Here is a 21766-nt window from a genome sequence, read left to right on the forward strand (position 1 = left end):
CAAGAGAGAGAGAGAGAGAGTGTAGTGGTGGAGGATGATTTGGGTTTTCCATGGCTCAGTTGGTTAGCAAAGATAGAAAAGAGATGGAACAGATTCGTCCTAAGGCTTGTTGCCCTACATGTCTTTACACAGCACATAAACACACATACACACACGTACACACATGTACACAAACACACTGCTTTGGGTTCATTTGCTTACGTTTGTGTTTGGTCGCAGTGTATTACAGTGCTGGGTTTTTTTTGAATATGTTATATATTGTTTTTATGTCTTAATTTAATTATGTTTTAAAATGACAGGAAGTGGTAAATTCACAAAAATTACAGCCTCATAGTCAACGTGGTTCAGTATTTTTGTCATTAAAACAGTAGTCATGCCAAAACATTGTGTTGCTGCTGGATGTTCAGAAGTTTTTCTTTTCCAAAAGATGAACGTTTTGGGTTCATTTTACTTAATTCTGTTCTAAATTGATGTATTTTTGACAGGAAGTGGTAAATTCACAAAAATTCTATTTATAGTTCAGCCTCAATTTCGGAAGTGATGTCATTGGGGTGACACCCCTCAGCTAAAGCAGAGTAAACAGAGGCGGATGGTCAATGTGGTTCAGTATTTTTACCATTAAAACAGTAGTCATGCCAAAATATTGTGTTGCTGCTGGATGTTCACAAGTTTTTCTTTTCCAAAAGATGAAGGTTTTGGGTTCATTTGCTTACGTTTCTGTTTGGTCGCAGTGTATTACAGTGCTGTTATATATTGTTTATTTAATTCTGTTCTAAATTGATATATTTTTGACAGGAAGTGGTAAATTCACCAAAATTACCGCCTCATTTCCGTAAGTGATGTCATTGATCCTTCAGCTAAAGCAGCGTAAACAGAGGCGGATAGTCAACGTGGTTCAGTATTTTTGTCATTAAAACAGTAATCATGCCAAAATATTGTGTTGCTGCTGGATGTTCACAAGTTTTTCTTTTCCAAAAGATGAAGGTTTTGGGTTCATTTGCTTACGTTTCTGTTTGGTCGCAGTGTATTACAGTGCTGTTTTCTTGAATATGTTATATATTGTTTATTTAATTCTGTTCTAAATTGATATATTTTTGACAGGAAGTGGTAAATTCACAAAAAATTATATTTATAGTTCAGCCTCAACTGATGTCATTGGGGCTAAAGCAGAGTAAACAGAGGTGGATAGTCAACGTGGTTCAGTATTTTTCTCATTAAAACAGTAGTCATGCCAAAATATTGTGTTGCTGCTGGATGTTCACAAGTTTTTCTTTTCCAAAAGATGAAGGTTTTGGGTTCATTTGCTTACGTTTCTGTTCGGTTGCAGTGTATTACAGTGCTGTTTTCTTGAATATGTTATATATTGTTTTTATGTCTTTATTTAATTATGTTCTAAATTGATATATTTTTGACAGGAAGTGGTAAATTCACAAAAATTACATTTATAATTCAGCCTCAATTTCGGAAGTGATGTCATTGGGGTGACATCCTTCAGCTAAAGCAGAGTAAACAGAGGCCGGATAGTCAACGTGGTTCAGTATTTTTGTCATTAAAACAGTATTCATGCCAAAAACATTGTGTTGCTGCTGGATGTTCACAAGTTTTTCTTTTCCAAAAGATGAACGTTTACGTTTACAACGTAGAACACAAACAATATATACTGGAACATCCCATATGACCCATTATGACCTAGTCATGTAGACATTTTTTGACATAACTACATATCATATGCTGTATATGTGAATATTTTAAACTGTATATCTTTAAATAATGAATCCAGGCTGCATTGTAGATCCCGAAAAGGTTTCTCTTCTGTAGAAATAAGTTTGCTTGATGTTTTTCCTGAGCTTACTGAAGAATGAAAGCGCCCCTTCCTATAGTTATCAGCTCTTGGGGGGGGGTAATTATGTCGCTAGTTAAGTGCTTGGGAAAATGGAACGTCAAACAGTAACTCATTAATTCACTATAGATTGTGTGCCGGCACAGAATGTCTATTGTGGCTCGGCCCTCAGAGGGCTCGGGAATGCCGTTGAGGGGGCTTGGCCTCATGTTTTATGCCACCGTGTGTCGCTAACTATTGCTTCAGAGCTGGGCAGTGTAAATCGAATTGAATTAAAATGTAAATAATTGGCAAAAAAAAAAAAAAAACATGAACCCGGACCACAGACCATGCTTTCATGTCAATCTCCAATACTGTCGAAAGGGGTCTGATTCATCGGGTGTTTGTTTACCCAGCATGCTTTGCGGTGTGTAGATAGGGGTATCAATTGCGTGCATAGGTGTATTCTTATATTGCAGTGTTTTTCAACCTTTTTTGAGCCACGGCACGTTTTTTTTACATTGTAAAACATCACTAAGTCTATAGGAGGAAGGAGCTAGGTGTTGCCACACGGGCCGATATTACATTGCTCTGCCAGTCTTTACACCACAGACACTCCACAGTAGCCACGTTTACATGAGGAGTTTTTCTCTTTCCGAATGACTTTTCCGGAAACAATGGTATACATGGAAAGGAATATTCCAATCTCTTGTCTACGTGCGTCGCTATAATCAACCAGAATAGTTGGAATATTTGGGTCCACGTGTACTATTAATACTAGTAATATTTGCAAATGATGATTAATAAATGTTAATCTCGGTATGCTAACAGAGTTGTATGCTAACCGAGGTGTATGCTAAACAATGTGTATGCTACCTGAGGTGTATGCTAATCGAGGTGTATGCTAACCGAGGTGTGTGCGAAACAATGTGTATGCTAACCGAGGTGTATGCTAACCGAGGTGTATGCTAACCGAGTTGTATGCTAAACAATGTGTATGCTACCCGAGGTGTATGCTACCCGAGGTGTATGCTACCCGAGGTGTATGGTACCCGAGGTGTATGGTACCCGAGGTGTATGGTACCCGAGGTGTATGCTAACCGAGGTGTATGCTAACCGAGGTGTATGCTAACCGAGGTGTATGCTAACCGAGGTGTATGCTAACCGAGGTGTATGCTAAACAATGTGTATGCTATCTGAGGTGTATGCTAATCGAGGTGTATGCTAATCCAGGTGTATGCTAATCCAGGTGTATGCTAATCCAGGTGTATGCTAATCGAGGTGTATGCTAATCGAGGTGTATGCTACCCGAGGTGTATGCTACCCGAGGTGTATGCTAAACAATGTGTATGCTACCCGAGGTGTATGCTAATTGAGGTTATGCTAACCAAGGTGTATGCTAACCAAGGTGTATGCGAAACAATGTGTATGCTAACCGAGGTGTATGCTAACCGAGGTGTATGCTAACCGAGGTGTATGCTACCCGAGGTGTATGCTAAACAATGTGTATGCTACCCGAGGTGTATGCTAATTGAGGTGTATGCTAACCAAGGTGTATGCGAAACAATGTGTATGCTAACCGAGTTGTATGCTAACCGAGTTGTATGCTAACCGAGGTGTATGCTAACCGAGTTGTATGCTAACCGAGGTGTATGCTAACCGAGGTGTATGCTAACCGAGGTGTATGCTAATTGAGGTGTATGCGAAACAATGTGTATGCTACCCGAGGTGTATGCTACCCGAGGTGTATGCTACCCGAGGTGTATGCTAACCGAGTTGTATGCTAACCGAGGTGTGTGCTAACCGAGGTGTGTGCTAACCGAGGTGTGTGCTAAACAATGTGTATGCTACCCGAGGTGTATGCTACCCGAGGTGTATGCTACCCGAGGTGTATGCTAGCCGAGGTGTATGCTAACCGAGGTGTATGCTAACCGAGACTGTATCGGCTTGCATCTAAAATCAGCAATATGAGCCCACTGATACAAGCAGTCGCAGCCAACTACTGTATCGCTGTATCGTAGTAACAACACTATATACATCGGTTCAATTATACAATAACAAGGGTACAAATACTGCAAAAAAATGATTATATGTGAAACACTGTTGATTGAGTCTATACTGAGAAGTGAGAAAAAGGTGAGGGAAACCTTTTGGAATGAGAAACTGGCAGAGAGCGTTGGATCCAGTCTCCTTATCTACACATTCCTGTGTGTATGAGTGTGTGAAAAAAAAAAACACAAGCTGGGAGGAGTGTGGGATGGAAAATACTGACTGTAGGGTGTTTGTGTTGATAGGCTGAATCCAAAGGTTTCACTTGGAGGCCTGGTTATTGCTCTCCACTTAGTTTTCACCAACATGAAGTGCAGGACCCAACAGGTCTACCTACAGAAAGTAATAGTAATGGTTTAATTTCATTTGAACATGCATCAGATTTACAATTGAATGCATCACATAATCAGTTCACAGTTCCACATGTCCAAAAAGGAGTAGGAAGAAGCAAAGCTTATTAAATTCTACCCCTCCATCTGGTACTTTTACAATCAGTAACTGTTACATTTGTTCACTTCCTGCTTTCCTAATATAATTTAAGTGATTTATTTTATTTTAATTATTTATTTCAGTTTTATATTATTGCATTATTTTATTTTATTTATTATTATCATTTTAATGTCAATTATTTATATTTATTTTATTTTATTTTAATTATTTATTTTTGTTGTATTTTAGTTTTATTTTATTTTTTATATTTTATTTAGCTCCAGTTGGAAATTTACAAATAATAACAGAAAAAATCAGATTAGATTCATCTGTCCGTCCATGTACTTTCTTCTCAACATTTCAAAAAAAAAATTAAAAAATAAAATAAAACTAAAATACAACAAAAACAAATAATTAAAATAAATGAAATATAAATCACTTAAATTAAAATAATAATAATAAATAAAATAAAATAAAACAAAAAAATAATTAAAATAAAATAAATCACTTAAACTATATTAGGAAAGCAGGAAGTGAACATCAGGAGTGAATATCACCTCGTACTTCGGTACGTGACAAAAAAAATTTAAAAATAAAATAAAACTAAAATAAATCATTAAAATAAATATAAATCACTTTAAAAAAAAAATAAATAAATACAATAAAATAAATCACTTAAATTATATTAGGAAAACAGGAAGTGAACAAATGTAACAGTTACTGATTGTAAAAGTACCAGATGGAGGGGTAGGATTTAATAAGCTTTGCTTCTTCCTACTCCTTTTGGACAACTGATTGTGTGATGCATTCAATTGTAATCTGATGCATGTTCAAATGAAATTAAACCAATACCATGAACTTATTATTTTTAGTGTATTTTATAGCTGATTTAATACATGGGTCAAAACCGACCCGGTAACATTAGAGATGATACCAGAAATCCAACACAAGAGGAAGGTTAATCCATGTTAATGATCGGTGTTGTCCGATATCACTTCACGGATAATCGGTATCGGTGTATATATATGTCAGCCTGGAGACGGCGAGGCATGACGGTCCCTTCCCGTCCCCTCGATCCATCCTTCTATTTATTTCCCTTTGCCTCCTTTTTCACGAGACAACATCAGGAATAGACTTCAGAAGAGAAAGCATGGCTCAGATTAACGTTTTAATCCAAAAGCCTGGATTATAGGTTTTGTATTTTTATTCCCAGCCTCGACATTCCAGCGGTAGCTCTTTGTCGGATACTTGTCAATCAGAGGTGCGTTGAAGTGTACTTATCAGCTTGTTGTGCTCAACCGAGTCCTCGTGGAGACGTTTGACCGGGTGTGGAGCTCGCTGTTTTAACTCAACTAATTAACTCAAGTGTATTTAGGCATGCCAAAACACAGCGCTGCATCATCATCATCATCATCATCATCATCATCATCGTTGTCATTGTCATGTGCCTACCGGCGATTTCCTACACACGCCCATTTCTTCATTACGGTCGCACAAGCGACCTCTAAAAATGGCCGTGTTATTTTTGCAACGCTTCCTGCGATACGATGTTATCGACGCGCGGTTACTAAAATTCGCATCACAGAGCAACCATAGAGGAAGAACGTAAGAGATTATGTCATTGTTTTCATTGCGGGGCCCCCGCCAAGCAGACAAAAAGACTGCCTCTCGTTTATGTATTGTTTTAATGTGGCGTTGAAGTCGGCCATCTTTGGGTTCAGGATACGTTTGCATGCAGTTGTTATTGCAAAAAATCATCTTCGTCTTCTTGTGCCGCGGCGCACTAGTGTACCTTGAGAAACCGTCAGGTGTGCCGTGAGGAATTATCCAATATCACTTTTTATAATTAATATTTATTAATCATCATTTGCAAATATTATGTCAATAGCCATTATGTCTTCTTCGTGGTGTTTTTCTTCTTCTGTTGTTTATTAGGGGCGGCACAACGGTCGAGTGGTTAGCGCGCAGATTCACTGTTTTTTGGTCAAAAATATATATGCTTGTAAGAGCTGGGACTATTAAAGTGTATGTTGTGCAATAGGGCTGCATGGTGTAAAAAGTGGTTCGCGCTCAGGCCTCACAGCTAGGAGACCAGGGTTCAAATTCCACCCTCGGCCCATCTCTGTGTGGAGTTTGTATGTTCTGTTCCGTACTGTTACTTTGCTTGTATATTTCCTAGCTACCTTTTTGAGTGTTAAGTTGCTGTGTGGTGACTTGGGCTAAATTGGTGCCGGGGCGGCACGGCGGTCGAGGGGTTAGCGCGCAGACCTCACAGCTAGGAGACCAGGGTTCAAATTCCACCCTCGGCTATCTCTGTGTGGAGTTTGCATGTTCTCCACCGTGCATGCGTGGGTTTTCTCCGGGTACTCCGGTTTCCTCCCACATTCCAAAAAAACATGCTAGGTTAATTAGCGACTCCAAATTGAACAATAACATGGATAAAACATAAAATATAAGAATAAAATTATATATTGTAATAAATGTTTATTTACATAAAATATATTTTAATATGAATATGTATGTCATAATTATACATAATTATTTAGTATATAAATAATTATAATATACCATTATTTATAATTTAAATTTTAATTGTTATATAAATAATTATTATACATATAATTATAATTATACTATTAATTATTATATAAATAATAATAATTATTATTATTATTATATTATTAAAGAATTATTATAAATAATTATTAATAAATTATTTATATATTTTTAAATAAATGTGTTTCATTATGTATTAATATATTTGATAAATTCTTGATTAAATATTATTTTTATTAAGGTATGAATGTGAGTGTGAATGGTTGTTTGTCTATATGTGCCGTGTGATTGGCTGGCTCGCCAGAAGACAGCTGGGATAGGCTCCAGCCCCCCCGTGACCTTCATGAGGAAAAAGCGGTAGAAAATGAATGAATGAATGAATGAATATGTATGTTATAATTCTATATAATTATTTTGTATATAAATAATTATAAATATACCATTATTTATAATTTCAATTATAATTGTTATATAAATAATTGTTAATACATTATTTATATATTGTTTAAATAAATGTGTTTCATTATGTATTAATATTTTTGATAAATTGTTGATTAAATATTATTTTTATTAAGGTATGAATATGAGTGTGAATGGTTGTTTGTCTATATGTGCCCTGTGATTGGCTGGCTCGCCCTAAGACAGCTGGGATAGGCAAAACTACTGAAGCAAAAAAAAAACGTGGATAGGAACATCCCTACTTGCTCATGACCCCCCCCCCCCCCCCCCAAAAAAAAAAAAAAAAAAGATAAGGCCGTAAGATTAGGTGAGCTATGTGAGGAAGAATTTTTTTTTTCAACTTTTCACTGGAAGTTGAAGCCATTTCCGGCAAACAGGAAGCTGAGTGTTTTCCTGTGGGTGCTGTGGTTGCTCTTGCTTACATCCTGCCTCAGGCCGTCAAGGAGTGCAGGAACACTCACCTAAAGATTTCTAAGGTGTCCCTCCCGCCTACAGTCACTGTGTTGCTAGCCATTACAATCAATATGGAGTGTTTTTTTTTTGTTCCTTAAGTGATACAAATGTGATACACCAACACCGTATGCCGCATTCCTAAGACGGAAAAATGGTACGTAATGTACTCTGTGATTGGCCGAACTGGATTATATTATGTATTTTGCTTCTTAGAATCCGATGTGTTTATTAAAACAAGTTTTCTTTGATAGGGGAAGAACATCAGCGAGTTCTCATGCTGCCCGGGATTGTGATCTGTATCGGTGTTGTTTATTCAGACACATTCCAGCTCACTTTTTACTTGGTCGCAGAATGGATATACCAGGGGTCTCAAACTCAATTTACCTGGGGGCCACTGGAGCTAGGGTCTGGGCGAGACTGGGCTGCATCAGGTTTTTACAAAAAAACAAACAAAAAAAATGCATTTATTAAAAACAGAAAAATATACAAACTTTTTCAGTGCTTTGGTTCCGATTTTCTACAATAAAAGCTATGATAAAACATTCCACTGTTCTCAAATATCTTCATTTTTATTTTTCTACACAAAATAAGATGAAAAATCAATTAATCAGTAATAAATAAATATAATAATAATAATAAAAACTTAAGAAACCACATATAGTTGATGGGTGGACAAATTATTTTTTTCATATTAAAATGAACAAAGCATTATTAGAGCCCTGTAGACATGACAAAACACGACTATAGTCACATTTATACTCTTTTTATTTACAACATATTGCGCAACTGCAGGGTCTTGAGACACATGCTAACTCGCAAACTAGTTAGAGCTAGTGACCTAAACGGTAGCCTTCAAGTTATTTCCTTTCAACTTAAATAGCCAAAAACTTACCACTTCCACACGGATAGGGAGGATAACTATGAACAGTTATTTAACTTTTAACAAGAACATGAATCAAACGTAATAATTTTTTCTGGGTACATGTTACCATAAAATAAATTACTTAAACTATATTAGGAAAGCAGGAAGTGAACAAATGCAACAGTTACTGATTGTAAAAGTACCAGATGGAGTTCTTCCTACTCCTTTTGGACATGTGGAACTCTGTACTGATTATGTGATGCATTCAATTGTAATCTGATGCATGTTCAAATAAAATAAAACCATTACTATAATATTTAAGTCATATCTAAGACATCATTGTGTCTATAAGGCTTCCTTTAAAGAGCCCGAGTCAACGTTTATCACCTTAAACAGTATGATTTGTGCGATTAAAAACTCAAACGTGTAGTTTTTAATGGCAGCTCTTTGTTCCCCCGACCTGGCCCAGAGTTCAAGCCTGACTAATACTGAAGTGTAAACACACTAGACCGTTACGAGTTTGGGCAACATCAAGCCCACCATTGTTATACACGACTCTTGTCACTTTATTAGATAAACCGCGGCCTTTTGTTTTCCTCGCTATTTCTGTTTTGTGTGTAAAATTGCATACAGTCCTGCTTGGTTTGTGAACAAAATACACACTGACAAAAAAACAAAAAAAATGGAGTTATGTATGTGCGTCCCTAATGAGTTTCAGGCTACATTCTTATGCAATTAGTGAAACAAGTCATTGACTGTTCATTTCCTTTTTTCATTCTGCTTCCCTGCCTTTCAGCACAGCCCCATAGTTCAAGGACGAGACCACATGCTTGCCTGACCCCCCCCCCCTGGTCACATGACACAATCACTCCCCTCGGTTGGGGCCGGACTGTTTGATTAGTGAAGTGGGGGGGTGAACGGATGGCTGCTTGTGTCAGAAAACACTTGAGAGAGAAATGGATGTGTCGGGGAACGTCAGAGAGGGAGCTGTGGTGGCTAAATGGGTCACGTCCCGTCACACAATGGGCGGCATTACTGTGAGAGTTGTAGTGGCAGACATGGGGAGGCGGGGGGGGGGACTGGATAAGTTTTTGAGGACACTCTGGCCCTTTGTGCCAATTATGGACACAAATAACATCGACACAGAGCTGCCATGGAAATCAGGGTGAAAAGGTTAACTGTGGACTCAGTAGGTGATGCTAACAGAGTCATTGTTGTGTTGTGTTGTGTTACAGCTTTATGGTCACGTTCTAATCTTGTGACATCACTTTCTTAAGTTTTTGCACTTCATACACACACACACACACATCATGGAAAAATACACAAAAATACATATGACAGTTTAAGTGAAAGGCGATTGATCGAGAACCTCGTGGAGCAGTGTCAAAAAATCCACCAACGGGGTTTGAAGGGCTGGTCTACCGCGTGACAAAAAGGACAGCACAATCTCAATGGCTAATTTGCTTCAAAATTAAATTGACATTTGAGAATCAACAAAATTGCAAGAGAGGCCGACAAAGTGTGTGATGAAGGAATTGTGAGGCTGTTTAGTTCCAACACTGAAAAAGACAGCAATGAATGTGTTGTACACACTGTATGGGAAAAACACATTTAATTAATTAAAAGTAAAAAAAAAAATTAAAAATTCTGTGTACTTAACATCCCGCCAAGTTGCAAAGTTGCCTGGTGGTTAGCATGTCGGTCACGCAGTCAGTCCAGATCTATGGAAGACTTCCTCCCACATTCCAAAATAGAAAATGTATGGACATGTTAAATGCTAAAACACCAAAAATTAAATTGACACTTGAGAATCAACAAAATAGCGAGAGAGGCCGACAAAGTGTGTGATGAAGGAATTGTGAGGCTGTTTAGTTCCAACACTGAAAAAGACAGCAATGAATGTGTTGTACACACTGTATGGAAAAACACATTTAATTAATTAAAAGTTAAAAAAAAAAAAAAATTCTGTGTACTTAACATCCCGGCAAGTTGCAAAGTTGCCTGGTGGTTAGCATGTCGGTCACGCAGTCAGTCCAGATCTATGGAAGACTTCCTCCCACATTCCAAAATAGAAAATGTATGGACATGTTAAATGCTAAAACACCAAAAATTTAATTGACACTTGAGAATCAACAAAATAGCGAGAGAGGCCGACAAAGTGTGTGATGAAGGAATTGTGAGGCTGTTTAGTTCCAACACTGAAAAAGACAGCAATGAATGTGTTGTACACACTGTATGGGAAAAACACATTTAATTAATTAAAAGTAAAAAAAAAAATTAAAAATTCTGTGTACTTAACATCCCGCCAAGTTGCAAAGTTGCCTGGTGGTTAGCATGTCGGTCACGCAGTCAGTCCAGATCTATGGAAGACTTCCTCCCACATTCCAAAATAGAAAATGTATGGACATGTTAAATGCTAAAACACCAAAAATTAAATTGACACTTGAGAATCAACAAAATTGCGAGAGAGGCCGACAAAGTGTGTGATGAAGGAATTGTGAGGCTGTTTAGTTCCAACACTGAAAAAGACAGCAATGAATGTGTTGTACACACTATATGGAAAAACACATTTAATTAATTAAAAGTAAAAAAAAAAAAATTCTGTGTACTTAACATCCCGCCAAGTTGCAAAGTTGCCTGGTGGTTAGCATGTCGGTCACGCAGTCAGTCCAGATCTATGGAAGACTTCCTCCCACATTCCAAAATAGAAAATGTATGGACATGTTAAATGCTAAAACACCAAAAATTAAATTGACACTTGAGAATCAACAAAATTGCGAGAGAGGCCGACAAAGTGTGTGATGAAGGAATTGTGAGGCTGTTTAGTTCCAACACTGAAAAAGACAGCAATGAATGTGTTGTACACACTGTATGGAAAAACACATTTAATTAATTAAAAGTAAAAAAAAAAAAAAAAATTCTGTGTACTTAACATCCCGCCAAGTTGCAAAGTTGCCTGGTGGTTAGCATGTCGGTCACGCAGTCAGTCCAGATCTATGGAAGACTTCCTCCCACATTCCAAAATAGAAAATGTATGGACATGTTAAATGCTAAAACACCAAAAATTAAATTGACACTTGAGAATCAACAAAATAGCGAGAGAGGCCGACAAAGTGTGTGATGAAGGAATTGTGAGGCTGTTTAGTTCCAACAAAGTTGCCTGGTGGTTAGCATGTCGGTCACACAGTAAAAACACCAAAAAAAACTTTTAAGCACAGCTAACCCTAACCCTTTTATTATTAGCATAGCATGCTAGCGTGGCTATATGAGTGTGTTTTACCGCTTCAACGTAAGCGAGCATTTTACGATGATTTTTAACTACATCGCGACAAGTTCTGAGTGGGTAAAAAATAGACGAGAGGCACGTTTATTTATTTTTTTTTGCACCCAGCTCAACTTAACCGTCAACAGACCACACTTCCTGCCTTCAAAATAAGAGTTCCATTCCATTTTATTATTATTGCTGCCTATTATTCATTCATTCATTCATTTTCTACCGCTTTTTCCTCACTGTCACAGGGGGGGGCTGGAGCCCATCCCAGCTGTCTTTTGGGCGAGAGAGGCGGGGTACACCCTAGACTGGTCGCCATCCAATCACAGGGCACATATAGTCAAACAACCATTCACACTCACATTCATACCTATGGACAATTTGGAGTCGCTAATTAACCTAGCATGTTTTTTTTTGGAATGTGGGAGGAAACCGGAGTACCCGGAGAAACTCCAAACTCCACACAGAGATGTGCCGAGGGTGGAATTGAACCCTGGTCTCCTAGCTGTGAGGCCTGAGCGCTAACCACTTTTTTTTTACACCGTGCAAATTTCATGCAAACCTGTTCATCATTTAAGTATAAACAATGCTGCTAACAAACCCTCCAAGCTGTGAGGTCTGCGCGCTAACCACTCGACCGCCGTGCCGCCCTGCCTATTATTATTTCTTATTTATATATATATATATATATATATTCTTATTTATTATTTTTATTACTATTTCTTTCCACTTATTATTGCTGCTGCCAACAACAACAAAAACAAACTTGTCCAAATCGACTATATAAATAGTAAACAACCTTTCTTACAAGACATCTGTTGCACGTTCTTCATAACATCGGAATGGAATATTTTCCTGATGAGAAAGGTAATGACTGTAATAAGGGCTGCAGATGAAGGGTTGTGTGTGTGTGTGTGGGGGGGGGGGGATTATCGCAACGATGGGTTGGGTAGATATCGCCGTGTTATTATGACAGCCTGATTAAATGGAAGCGGTAATTAACGTGCGGTCTGCCACGTGCGGCGCCGTTTATATCTTTTTCCCTTCGCTCGCCACGGACAGCTGTAGCCCGGTTCCCTGCAGGCGAACACGACCGACAACGTTTAAAAAAAAAAAAAAAAATGTCATACCACTTTGTTAAATATGTTAGCTTCGGCCCTAATTATTGTATTATTATTATTATTATTTTTTACTGACTTGAAGTGCATTAAAGCAAAACAAACCGACGCAGTCATGCTAACGGAAACGGCGCGGCGTTCGATGCAACCAAATCTGGAAAAATGAGTCAAAGACAAGAGATGCTCGTCTAGCCTCGGTTTAACTCCAGCATGACAGACGAGTAGCTAAATGACTCCCATCTTTGCTTCAGCTCTCTCAAATGACCCAGCCCGGGAATAATATGTAATAAATAATAAATCTCGCTCAATCTCTTGAGGCTATTTACTCAACGCTGCTGTCACTCATAATCTTTTCACATGTGGACTTGAGGGTCCCCAGTCATGCAAATGAGCAAAGGAGATTGCCTACCTTTTTAATACTCCTTTCCTGAGAGGGGGGGAAAAGCACAACAATATTTATTCGCTCAATCTTAATACTCGTCGTTGACCTTTTGTGTGTCATCACGCATCTTGTTTTGCATGATGACGTGTGTGTTTTTTTGTTGTTGTTATTTTTTTAATGCAGCTCTACATAGTAACTCAACTGTGTTTTCATTTTTCATGTGTGTTTTCTGATTGTGGTTTACTAGATGGCCGGTCTGCATTTAAAAGTCAAATTACAAAACTCAAGTCATCTTGGAGAGAAGGCTAAAATCACCACACAGCAACTTAACACTCAAAAGGTAGCTAGGAAATATACAAGAAAAGTAACAGTACTGGTTTAAAACATAAAAATAACAACTATTTTAACTTCTTCCCATAATGCATTGTTCCCAGCAGAGCAGTTCATTGGCTAACGGCTGCCATGGGGGTCTGCATTTAAAAGTCAAATTACTAAACTCATTAATAGGGGTGCCTTTAGCAGGAGCCAATCACGAGCTGACGCATTACAGTGTCATCTTGGAGAGAAGGCTAAAATCACCACACAGCAACTTAACACTTAAAAGGTAGCTAGGGAATGTACAAGCAAGTAACAGTACTGGTTCAAAATATTTTAACTTCTTCCCATAATGCATTGTTCCCAGCAGAGGAGTTCATTGGCCAACGGCTGCCATGGGGGTCTGCATTTAAAAGTCAAATTACTAAACTCATTGATAAGGGTGCCTTTAGCAGGAGCCAATCACGAGCTGACACAATACAGTGTCATCTTGGAGAGAAGGCTAAAATCATCACACAGCAACTTAACACCCAAAAGGTTTCCATTTTCACGTGTGTTTTCTGATTGCGTTTTACTGGCTGGCTGGTCTGCATTTAAAAGTCAAATTACAAAAGTCATCTTGGAGAGAAGGCTAAAATCACCACACAGCAACTTAACACCCAAAAGGTAGCTAGGAAATGTACAAGCAAAGTAACAGTACTGTTTTAAAACATAAAAATAACAACTATTTAATTTCTTCCCATAATGCATTATTCCCAGTCAATCTCTGCCCCACTATTGAGTTTCCTAGTGAATGCATTTTGAATGCGCTTTGTTGTTATTGTTTTTTTTAATGCAGCTCTACACATTAACTCAACTGTGTTTATTTTTTTCGGTCTGCATTTAAAAATCCAATTACAAAACTACAAATTACAAAAAGTCATCTTGCAGAGAAGGCTAAAATCACCACACAGCAACTTAACACTCAACACTTTGAACACGAAATCCTCCTAGTGAATGCATATGCCTTCAGTTAGCAGCTTTTCAGGGATTTTTCATAATCGACTGGGTTAATTGTCCGCCGCATGAAATAATAATAATCATTTCCGTCTTGTTTTTTGTCTTTCAGAGTGCAGCGATGGAAGAAACCGTCATATGGGAACAGCACACAGTCACCCTTCACAGGGTAGGTGTCTGCAACGCTGTCATCCAGTCGGACATTTTTTTTTCCACCTGTATCTACTGTATCTACTCCATACTCCACTGTGTCTACTCCCCAATAATGCGTATTCCGTCTGCGAGAGTACCAGCTGTAAGAGCAGGATGCATGGCGCTGGAACAATAGTCAGGGAGCCCAGATGGCAGGAAACGAAGGCGAAGGAAGACAGGCATCAGCATCCACTTCCTTCCTCTCTCCTTTCTTTTCTCTTCCTTCCTGCTCAAGGCAGCCCATATGACACTCGTCCTTTTCTTGTCTTAATGTAGTCAGGTTTATGTATAGAAAGTATATAATGTTCTAAATACTCTCACAGGGCCCGATTTTATAGAAGGGGGCGCATTCTTGGCCTAATGCGCAAAGGGACCAAGTTAATAATTCATTCATTTTCTACTGCTTTTTCCTCACAAGGGTCGCGGAGGGTGCTGGAGCCTATCCCAGCACACCCTGGACTGGTGAAATGTTCCAAATGTTTGATAGACACAAAATATTGTGAGAAAATAAATGTCACAAACGCCAATTATACAACTTTACAGAGTGAAAGATGTCATTTTAAAAGACTTTTTTTCCATATCAAAATGCCAATATTTAAAGAAATGCTCCAAATGTTTGATAGACATGAAATATTGTGTGAAAATACATATCACAAACGCCAATTATGCAACTTTACAGCGTGAAATATGTCATTTTAAAAGACTTTTTTTTCCATATCAAAATGCCAATATTTAAAGAAATGCTCCAAATGTTTGATAGACACAAAATATTGTGAGAAAATACATATCACAAACGCCAATTATGCAACTTTACAGAGTGAAAGATGTAATTTTAAAAGGCTTTTTTTTCCATATCAAAATCTCAATATTTAAAGAAATGCTCCAAATGTTTGATAGACATGAAATATTGTGAGAAAATACATATCACAAACGCCAATTATGCAACTTTACAGAGTGAAAGATGTCATTTTAAAAGACTTTTTTTCCATATCAAAATGCCAATATTTAAAGAAATGCTCCAAATGTTTGATAGACATGAAATTTTGTGAGAAAATACATATCACAAACGCCAATTATGCAACTTTACAGCGTGAAAGATGTCATTTTAAAAGGCTTTTTTTTCCATATCAAAATGCCAATATTTAAAGAAATGCTCCAAATGTTTGATAGACATGAAATATTGTGAGGAAATACATATCACAAACGGCAATTATGCAACTTTACAGAGTGAAAGATGTCATTTTAAAAGGCTTTTTTTTCCATATCAAAATGCCAATATTTAAAGAAATGCTCCAAATGTTTGATAGACACGAAATATTGTGAGAAATAACCACTCGACCGCCGTGCCGCCCCGGCACCAAGTTAGACCAAGTCAAATCAAAAAAATGGCAGAATTTATTCACCTGTCAAGTCTATGGTAGTGTAATGGTACAGCTGCTGCCTTTAAAAAAAAAAAAAAATCTGTTCATTGAGTTAGTGCTAAAATATTGTCAACAGATTAACAGGCTTAAAAGGATGTTTTTCTTTATTTTTCTTCTGGCGCCTCCCACATTGAAAATCCCTGGTGTACAATAGAGAACCTGTCTAGACGGTCCCGGTTGTAGTAATCTAATTAGTTAGCAGCTTCAGCGAGGCCGAAGGAGAAGACCGTTGTTGGCTGTGATTCCTCCATTTCTGGCTCTCTCATCTGATGTTGTGGTGGTGGGGTGGGGGGGTCAGGGGGGGGGGGGGGTTGTTGCATCACATGGCCTGCTCCCTCAGAGCTGCAGGCGATGGGTCTGTTAAAGCCATCTTAATGTACATGACTGATATATTCATATTATAGTTATGCTGATAATCTATATAATAAAAAGCCATATTAGTAATGAATGATGATGACGTGTGTGTGTGTGTGTGTGTGTGTGTCCAGGCTCCTGGATTCGGGTTTGGTATTGCCATCTCAGGTGGGAGAGACAACCCACACTTTCAAAGCGGGGAGACGTCTATTGTGATATCGGATGTTCTAAAAGGAGGTCCGGCGGAGGGACTGCTGCAGTAAGTTTCCATACTTGACAAACAAACAAAAAAAGTCTCTTCCGCCTTCCTGATTTTTTAATTTTTTATTTTTGCATGCTTGTCAGATTATTATATATTTATTTTAATTTAAGTTTAATTAAATTAAATTAAATATATATTATACATATAATATAAATTAAAATAAATATAAAAAATTTATAATTTTATAACATTCGTATAAAATGTAAATATTAATTTATTTCTTATTTATTATTATATATTTATTTTAATTTAAGTTTAATGGAATTGAATTAAATATATATATATTTTATACATATATATATATATTTAAATAAATATATAATAATAAATAAGAAATAAATTGACTAATATTTAAATATGTTTGTTAATCTGACAAGCATGCAAAAAAATAAAAAAAAAGAAACCAGGAAGGATTTTATTAATTAATTAATTAATTTATTTTAAGTTTAATTAAATTGAATTATATATATGTATATATATTATACATATATATATATATATATATATTTAAATAAATATATAATAATAAATAAGAAATAAATTGACTAATATTTAAATATGTTTGTTAATCTGACAAGCATGCAAAAAAATTAAAAAAAAGAAACCAGGAAGGATTTTATTAATTAATTTATTTATTTATTTTAAGTTTAATTAAATTATAATTAAATTTAATTAAATTAATAAAATTATATATATATATATATATATATATATATATATTAAAATAAATACATTACATTAAATTAATTTAAGTTTAATTAAATTGAATTAAATATATATATACATATTATACATATAATATGAATTAAAATAAATAAATAAATAAATAAAATATTAATTTATTAAATAAAAACATTATTAAGGGAGGGAAGAAAATTCCATAGCGGCAACAATATACTGCATAATATTACAACATTCATTCATTAAATATATATACCTGTGTGTGTGCGTACATTGAAATGAAGTGCATCTATCATTGACAGGATGCTGTGTTTGATGTTTCAGAGAAAATGACCGCGTGGTGATGGTCAATGCCGTGTCCATGGACAATGTGGAGCATGCCTACGCCGTGCAACAACTCCGCAAGAGCGGCAAAAATGCAAAGATAGTAAGTCTGACATCTTGTGCCCATGGTTTGAGTACCCTCAAGGACTGTCCTGAGGTTCATGTTGCGAATAAACGCATCATTCTGGTAAAACGATAACCGCGTATGTTCGTTTTCAGACTATTCGTAGGAAAAGGAAAGTACAGATCCCCGTCTCTCGGCCGGGGGACAGGGAGACGATGTCGGAGCACGAAGAAGAGGACAGCGACGAGGAAGACGGCTACGAGCATCGCAGCGGTCGTGCCGGACAAAGTGCCTACGGCGGAGCGAGCGCGAGCGGAGGCACGAGCAGCGGCCGACGACGTGACCGTGAACGCAGCAGCAGCGGTAGACGGGATCACAGTGCCTCGCGGGAAAGGAGCGTGTCGCCGCGCTCCGATCGCCGTTCGCAAGCCTCTTCCGCCCCCACCAGGCCTTCCAAAGTCACACTCGTCAAGTCGCGGAAAAATGAAGGTGGGCAACACAATGTCCGAGAAACGAGGGCTTGTTGTTTTAGTAAGGGCTAGGTCAGGGGTCAGCAACCCACGGCTCCGGAGCCGCATCAGCCCGAACTTGGTGGGGAATTTTACACAGATATTTATGTCCATTTAGCTTCTATATTAGCAAGATCCGATACTAGCAAGAGTACTCCATCAACTCCGCTTTTTCTACTCTGAACTACTTTGATACCCCAAAATTCCCTCTTAATCTGCCAGTCAATGGAAATCATGGGAGACGCGCACGTCGCTACACATTTCTTCAGCCATCAGGTAGAAACTTTGAAAGTTCATAAGATAGATAGATAGATAGATGCTAGATAGATGCTAGATAGATGCTAGATAGATGCTAGATAGATGCTAGATAGATGCTAGATAGATGCTAGATAGATGCTAGATAGATGCTAGATAGATGCTAGATAGATGCTAGATAGATGCTAGATAGATGCTAGATAAATAGATAGATGCTAGATAGATGCTAGATAGATGCTAGATAGACGCTAGATAGACGCTAGATAGACGCTAGATAGACGCTAGATAGATGCTAGATAGATGCTAGATAGACGCTAGATAGACGCTAGATAGACGCTAGATAGACGCTAGATAGATGCTAGATAGATGCTAGATAGATGCTAGATAGATGCTAGATAGACGCTAGATAGACGCTAGATAGACGCTAGATAGACGCTAGATAGATGCTAGATAGATGCTAGATAGATGCTAGATAGATGCTAGATAGACGCTAGATAGATGCTAGATAGATGCTAGATAGATGCTAGATAAATAGATAGACGCTAGATAGACGCTAGATAGACGCTAGATAGACGCTAGATAGACGCTAGATAGATGCTAGATAGATGCTAGATAGATGCTAGATAGATGCTAGATAGATGCTAGATAGACGCTAGATAGATGCTAGATAGACGCTAGATAAATAGATAGATGCTAGATAGATGATAGATGCTAGACAGATGCTAGACGGATGCTAGACGGATGCTAGACGGATGCTAGACGGATGCTAGACGGATGCTAGACGGATGCTAGATGGATGCTAGATGGATGCTAGATAGATGCTAGATGGATGCTAGATGGATGCTAGATGGATGCTAGATGCTAGATGGATGCTAGATGCTAGATGGATGCTAGATGCTAGATGGATGCTAGATGCTAGATGCTAGATAGATGCTAGATAGATAGATGCTAGATAGATGGATGCTAGATAGATGCTAGATAGATGGATGCTAGATGGATGCTAGATGCTAGATAGATGCTAGATAGATGCTAGATAGATGCTAGATAGATGGATGCTAGATAGATGCTAGATAGATGCTAGATAGATGGATGCTAGATAGATGCTAGATAGATGGATGCTAGATAGATGCTAGATAGATGGATGCTAGATAAATGCTAGATAGATGGATGCTAGATGCTAGATAGATGCTAGATAGATGGATGCTAGATGCTAGATGCTAGATAGATGCTAGATGCTAGATGGATGCTAGATAAATGGATGCTAGATGCTAGATAGATGCTAGATGGATGCTAGATGCTAGATAGATGCTAGATGCTAGATGCTAGATGGATGCTAGATGCTAGATGGATGCTAGATGCTAGATGGATGCTAGATGCTAGATAGATGCTAGATGCTAGATAGATGCTAGATAAATGGATGCTTGATGCTAGATAGATGCTAGATGCTAGATGGATGCTAGATGCTAGATAGATGCTAGATAAATGGATGCTTGATGCTAGATAGATGCTAGATGCTAGATGCTAGATAGATGGATAGATGCTAGATGGATAGATGCTGGATAGATAGATGCTAGATAGATGGATAGATGCTAGATGGATAGATGCTAGATGGATAGATGCTGGAGAGATAGATACTAGATACTGGATGGATAGATACTGGATGGATGGATACTAGATAGATAGATGGATAGATAGATGGATACTAGATAGATAGATGGATAGATAGATGGATACTAGATATACACTATATACATGGATAATAGATAGATACTAGATATACACTAGATAGATACTAGATTGCTGGATACTAGATATTGGATAATAGATACTGGTTAATAGATACTAGATATACACTAGATAGATGGATACTGGATACTAGATAGATGGATCAATCTTTTAATAGGAAAGGTTGCCGACCCCTGGTCTAGATGGAGTCTACAGAGTCCAGATATCTGTCTAACTATAGATCTGTCCTATCTAGTCTTTATCATGTTCAGTTTAGACTAGTTAGCTCTGTGAGTTGTACTTTGAATGCGCAGCCATCTTTTTTTAGCTATCTGCTAAAATTCCACGTCTTGCATTTCCACTCCGAAAAGCAGAATACGGACTGCGGTTAGCGAGCCATATCTTCGTGAAGGACATCTCTCCCGAGAGCCTTGCTGCCAGAGACGGGAACATCCAGGAGGGAGATGTCGTTTTGAAGGTGGGCTCATTCCATGTCGGTATCGCACGCATGCTAGCAAGTAGCAAGTACCTGCTAATGTTAGCAAGAATGTTTTTCTTCATAGTAAAGTCAACATTGTAGTTGTCTAGGGGTGTAAGATAATATCCTTTCGCTGATATATCGCGATACTTGGTTCCATGATACTGTATAGATATTGAAAAGTATGATATCGACATTTATCGTATCATATGATAGCATTCGGGAAACACGACAAATCTGCGAGTCCACCGCGAGGACCCGCCGCTAGCAAGCCATGCCAAGGTCCTTTTGTACATATACTACAAAAGTAATACTGTGATATTGCAGGTATTTTGTTTTTCAAATAATTATTACATTTTTAAAAATCATTAAAAATTATTTTACATTTTTTAATTATTTTTAAATTATTTTTAAAAATTATTACAATTATAAAAATTATTAAAAATATATAATTATTTCAAGCATGCTAAATTTATAATCTTTAACTACAAGAAAAACGAAAAAAAATATCGCCTTGTTAACAGTATCGTGATATATCGTATCGTGAGCTTGGTATCGTGATACGTATCGTATCGCCAGATTCTTGCTAATACACATCCCTAATTATGGCTTGTAGAGTGATGTCATCGCATATCAACAAATCAGCACAAATTACACCTTGTTAACAGTATCGTTATATATCTTATCGTGAGCTTGGTATCGTGATACGTATCGTATCGCCAGATTCTTGCTAATACACATCCCTAATTATGGCTTGTAGAGTGATGTCATCGCATATCAACAAATCAGCAC

At 37.5% G+C, this 21766-nt stretch overlaps 1 protein-coding gene across 12 annotated transcripts in view; it reads left to right on the forward strand.

Moving 5' to 3' along the window:
* tjp1a (tight junction protein 1a) overlaps nucleotides 1–21766 on the forward strand; it is a 130549-nt gene that overhangs the window by 68735 nt on the left and 40048 nt on the right. For 7 of the 12 annotated variants that reach the window (XM_058078741.2, XM_058078745.2, XM_078792925.1 and 4 more), the window contains 5 exons: nucleotides 14822–14878; nucleotides 16811–16935; nucleotides 17944–18046; nucleotides 18163–18496; nucleotides 20868–20974. The exons of 1 other annotated variant lie outside the window; for it this stretch is intronic. In XM_058078741.2, the coding sequence (XP_057934724.2) occupies nucleotides 14822–14878; nucleotides 16811–16935; nucleotides 17944–18046; nucleotides 18163–18496; nucleotides 20868–20974 (726 nt within the window). The remainder of the gene's footprint in view (nucleotides 1–14821; nucleotides 14879–16810; nucleotides 16936–17943; nucleotides 18047–18162; nucleotides 18497–20867; nucleotides 20975–21766) is intronic. 4 more of the 12 variants (XM_058078742.2, XM_058078743.2, XM_058078747.2 and 1 more) reach the window with 1 other exon arrangement.

Source organism: Doryrhamphus excisus, linkage group LG1 (assembly GCF_037039965.1).
Source record: "Doryrhamphus excisus strain RoL-2023G ecotype Guam linkage group LG1, RoL_Dexc_Guam_v1.1, whole genome shotgun sequence".
Classification (NCBI taxonomy): Eukaryota; Metazoa; Chordata; class Actinopteri; order Syngnathiformes; family Syngnathidae; genus Doryrhamphus; species Doryrhamphus excisus.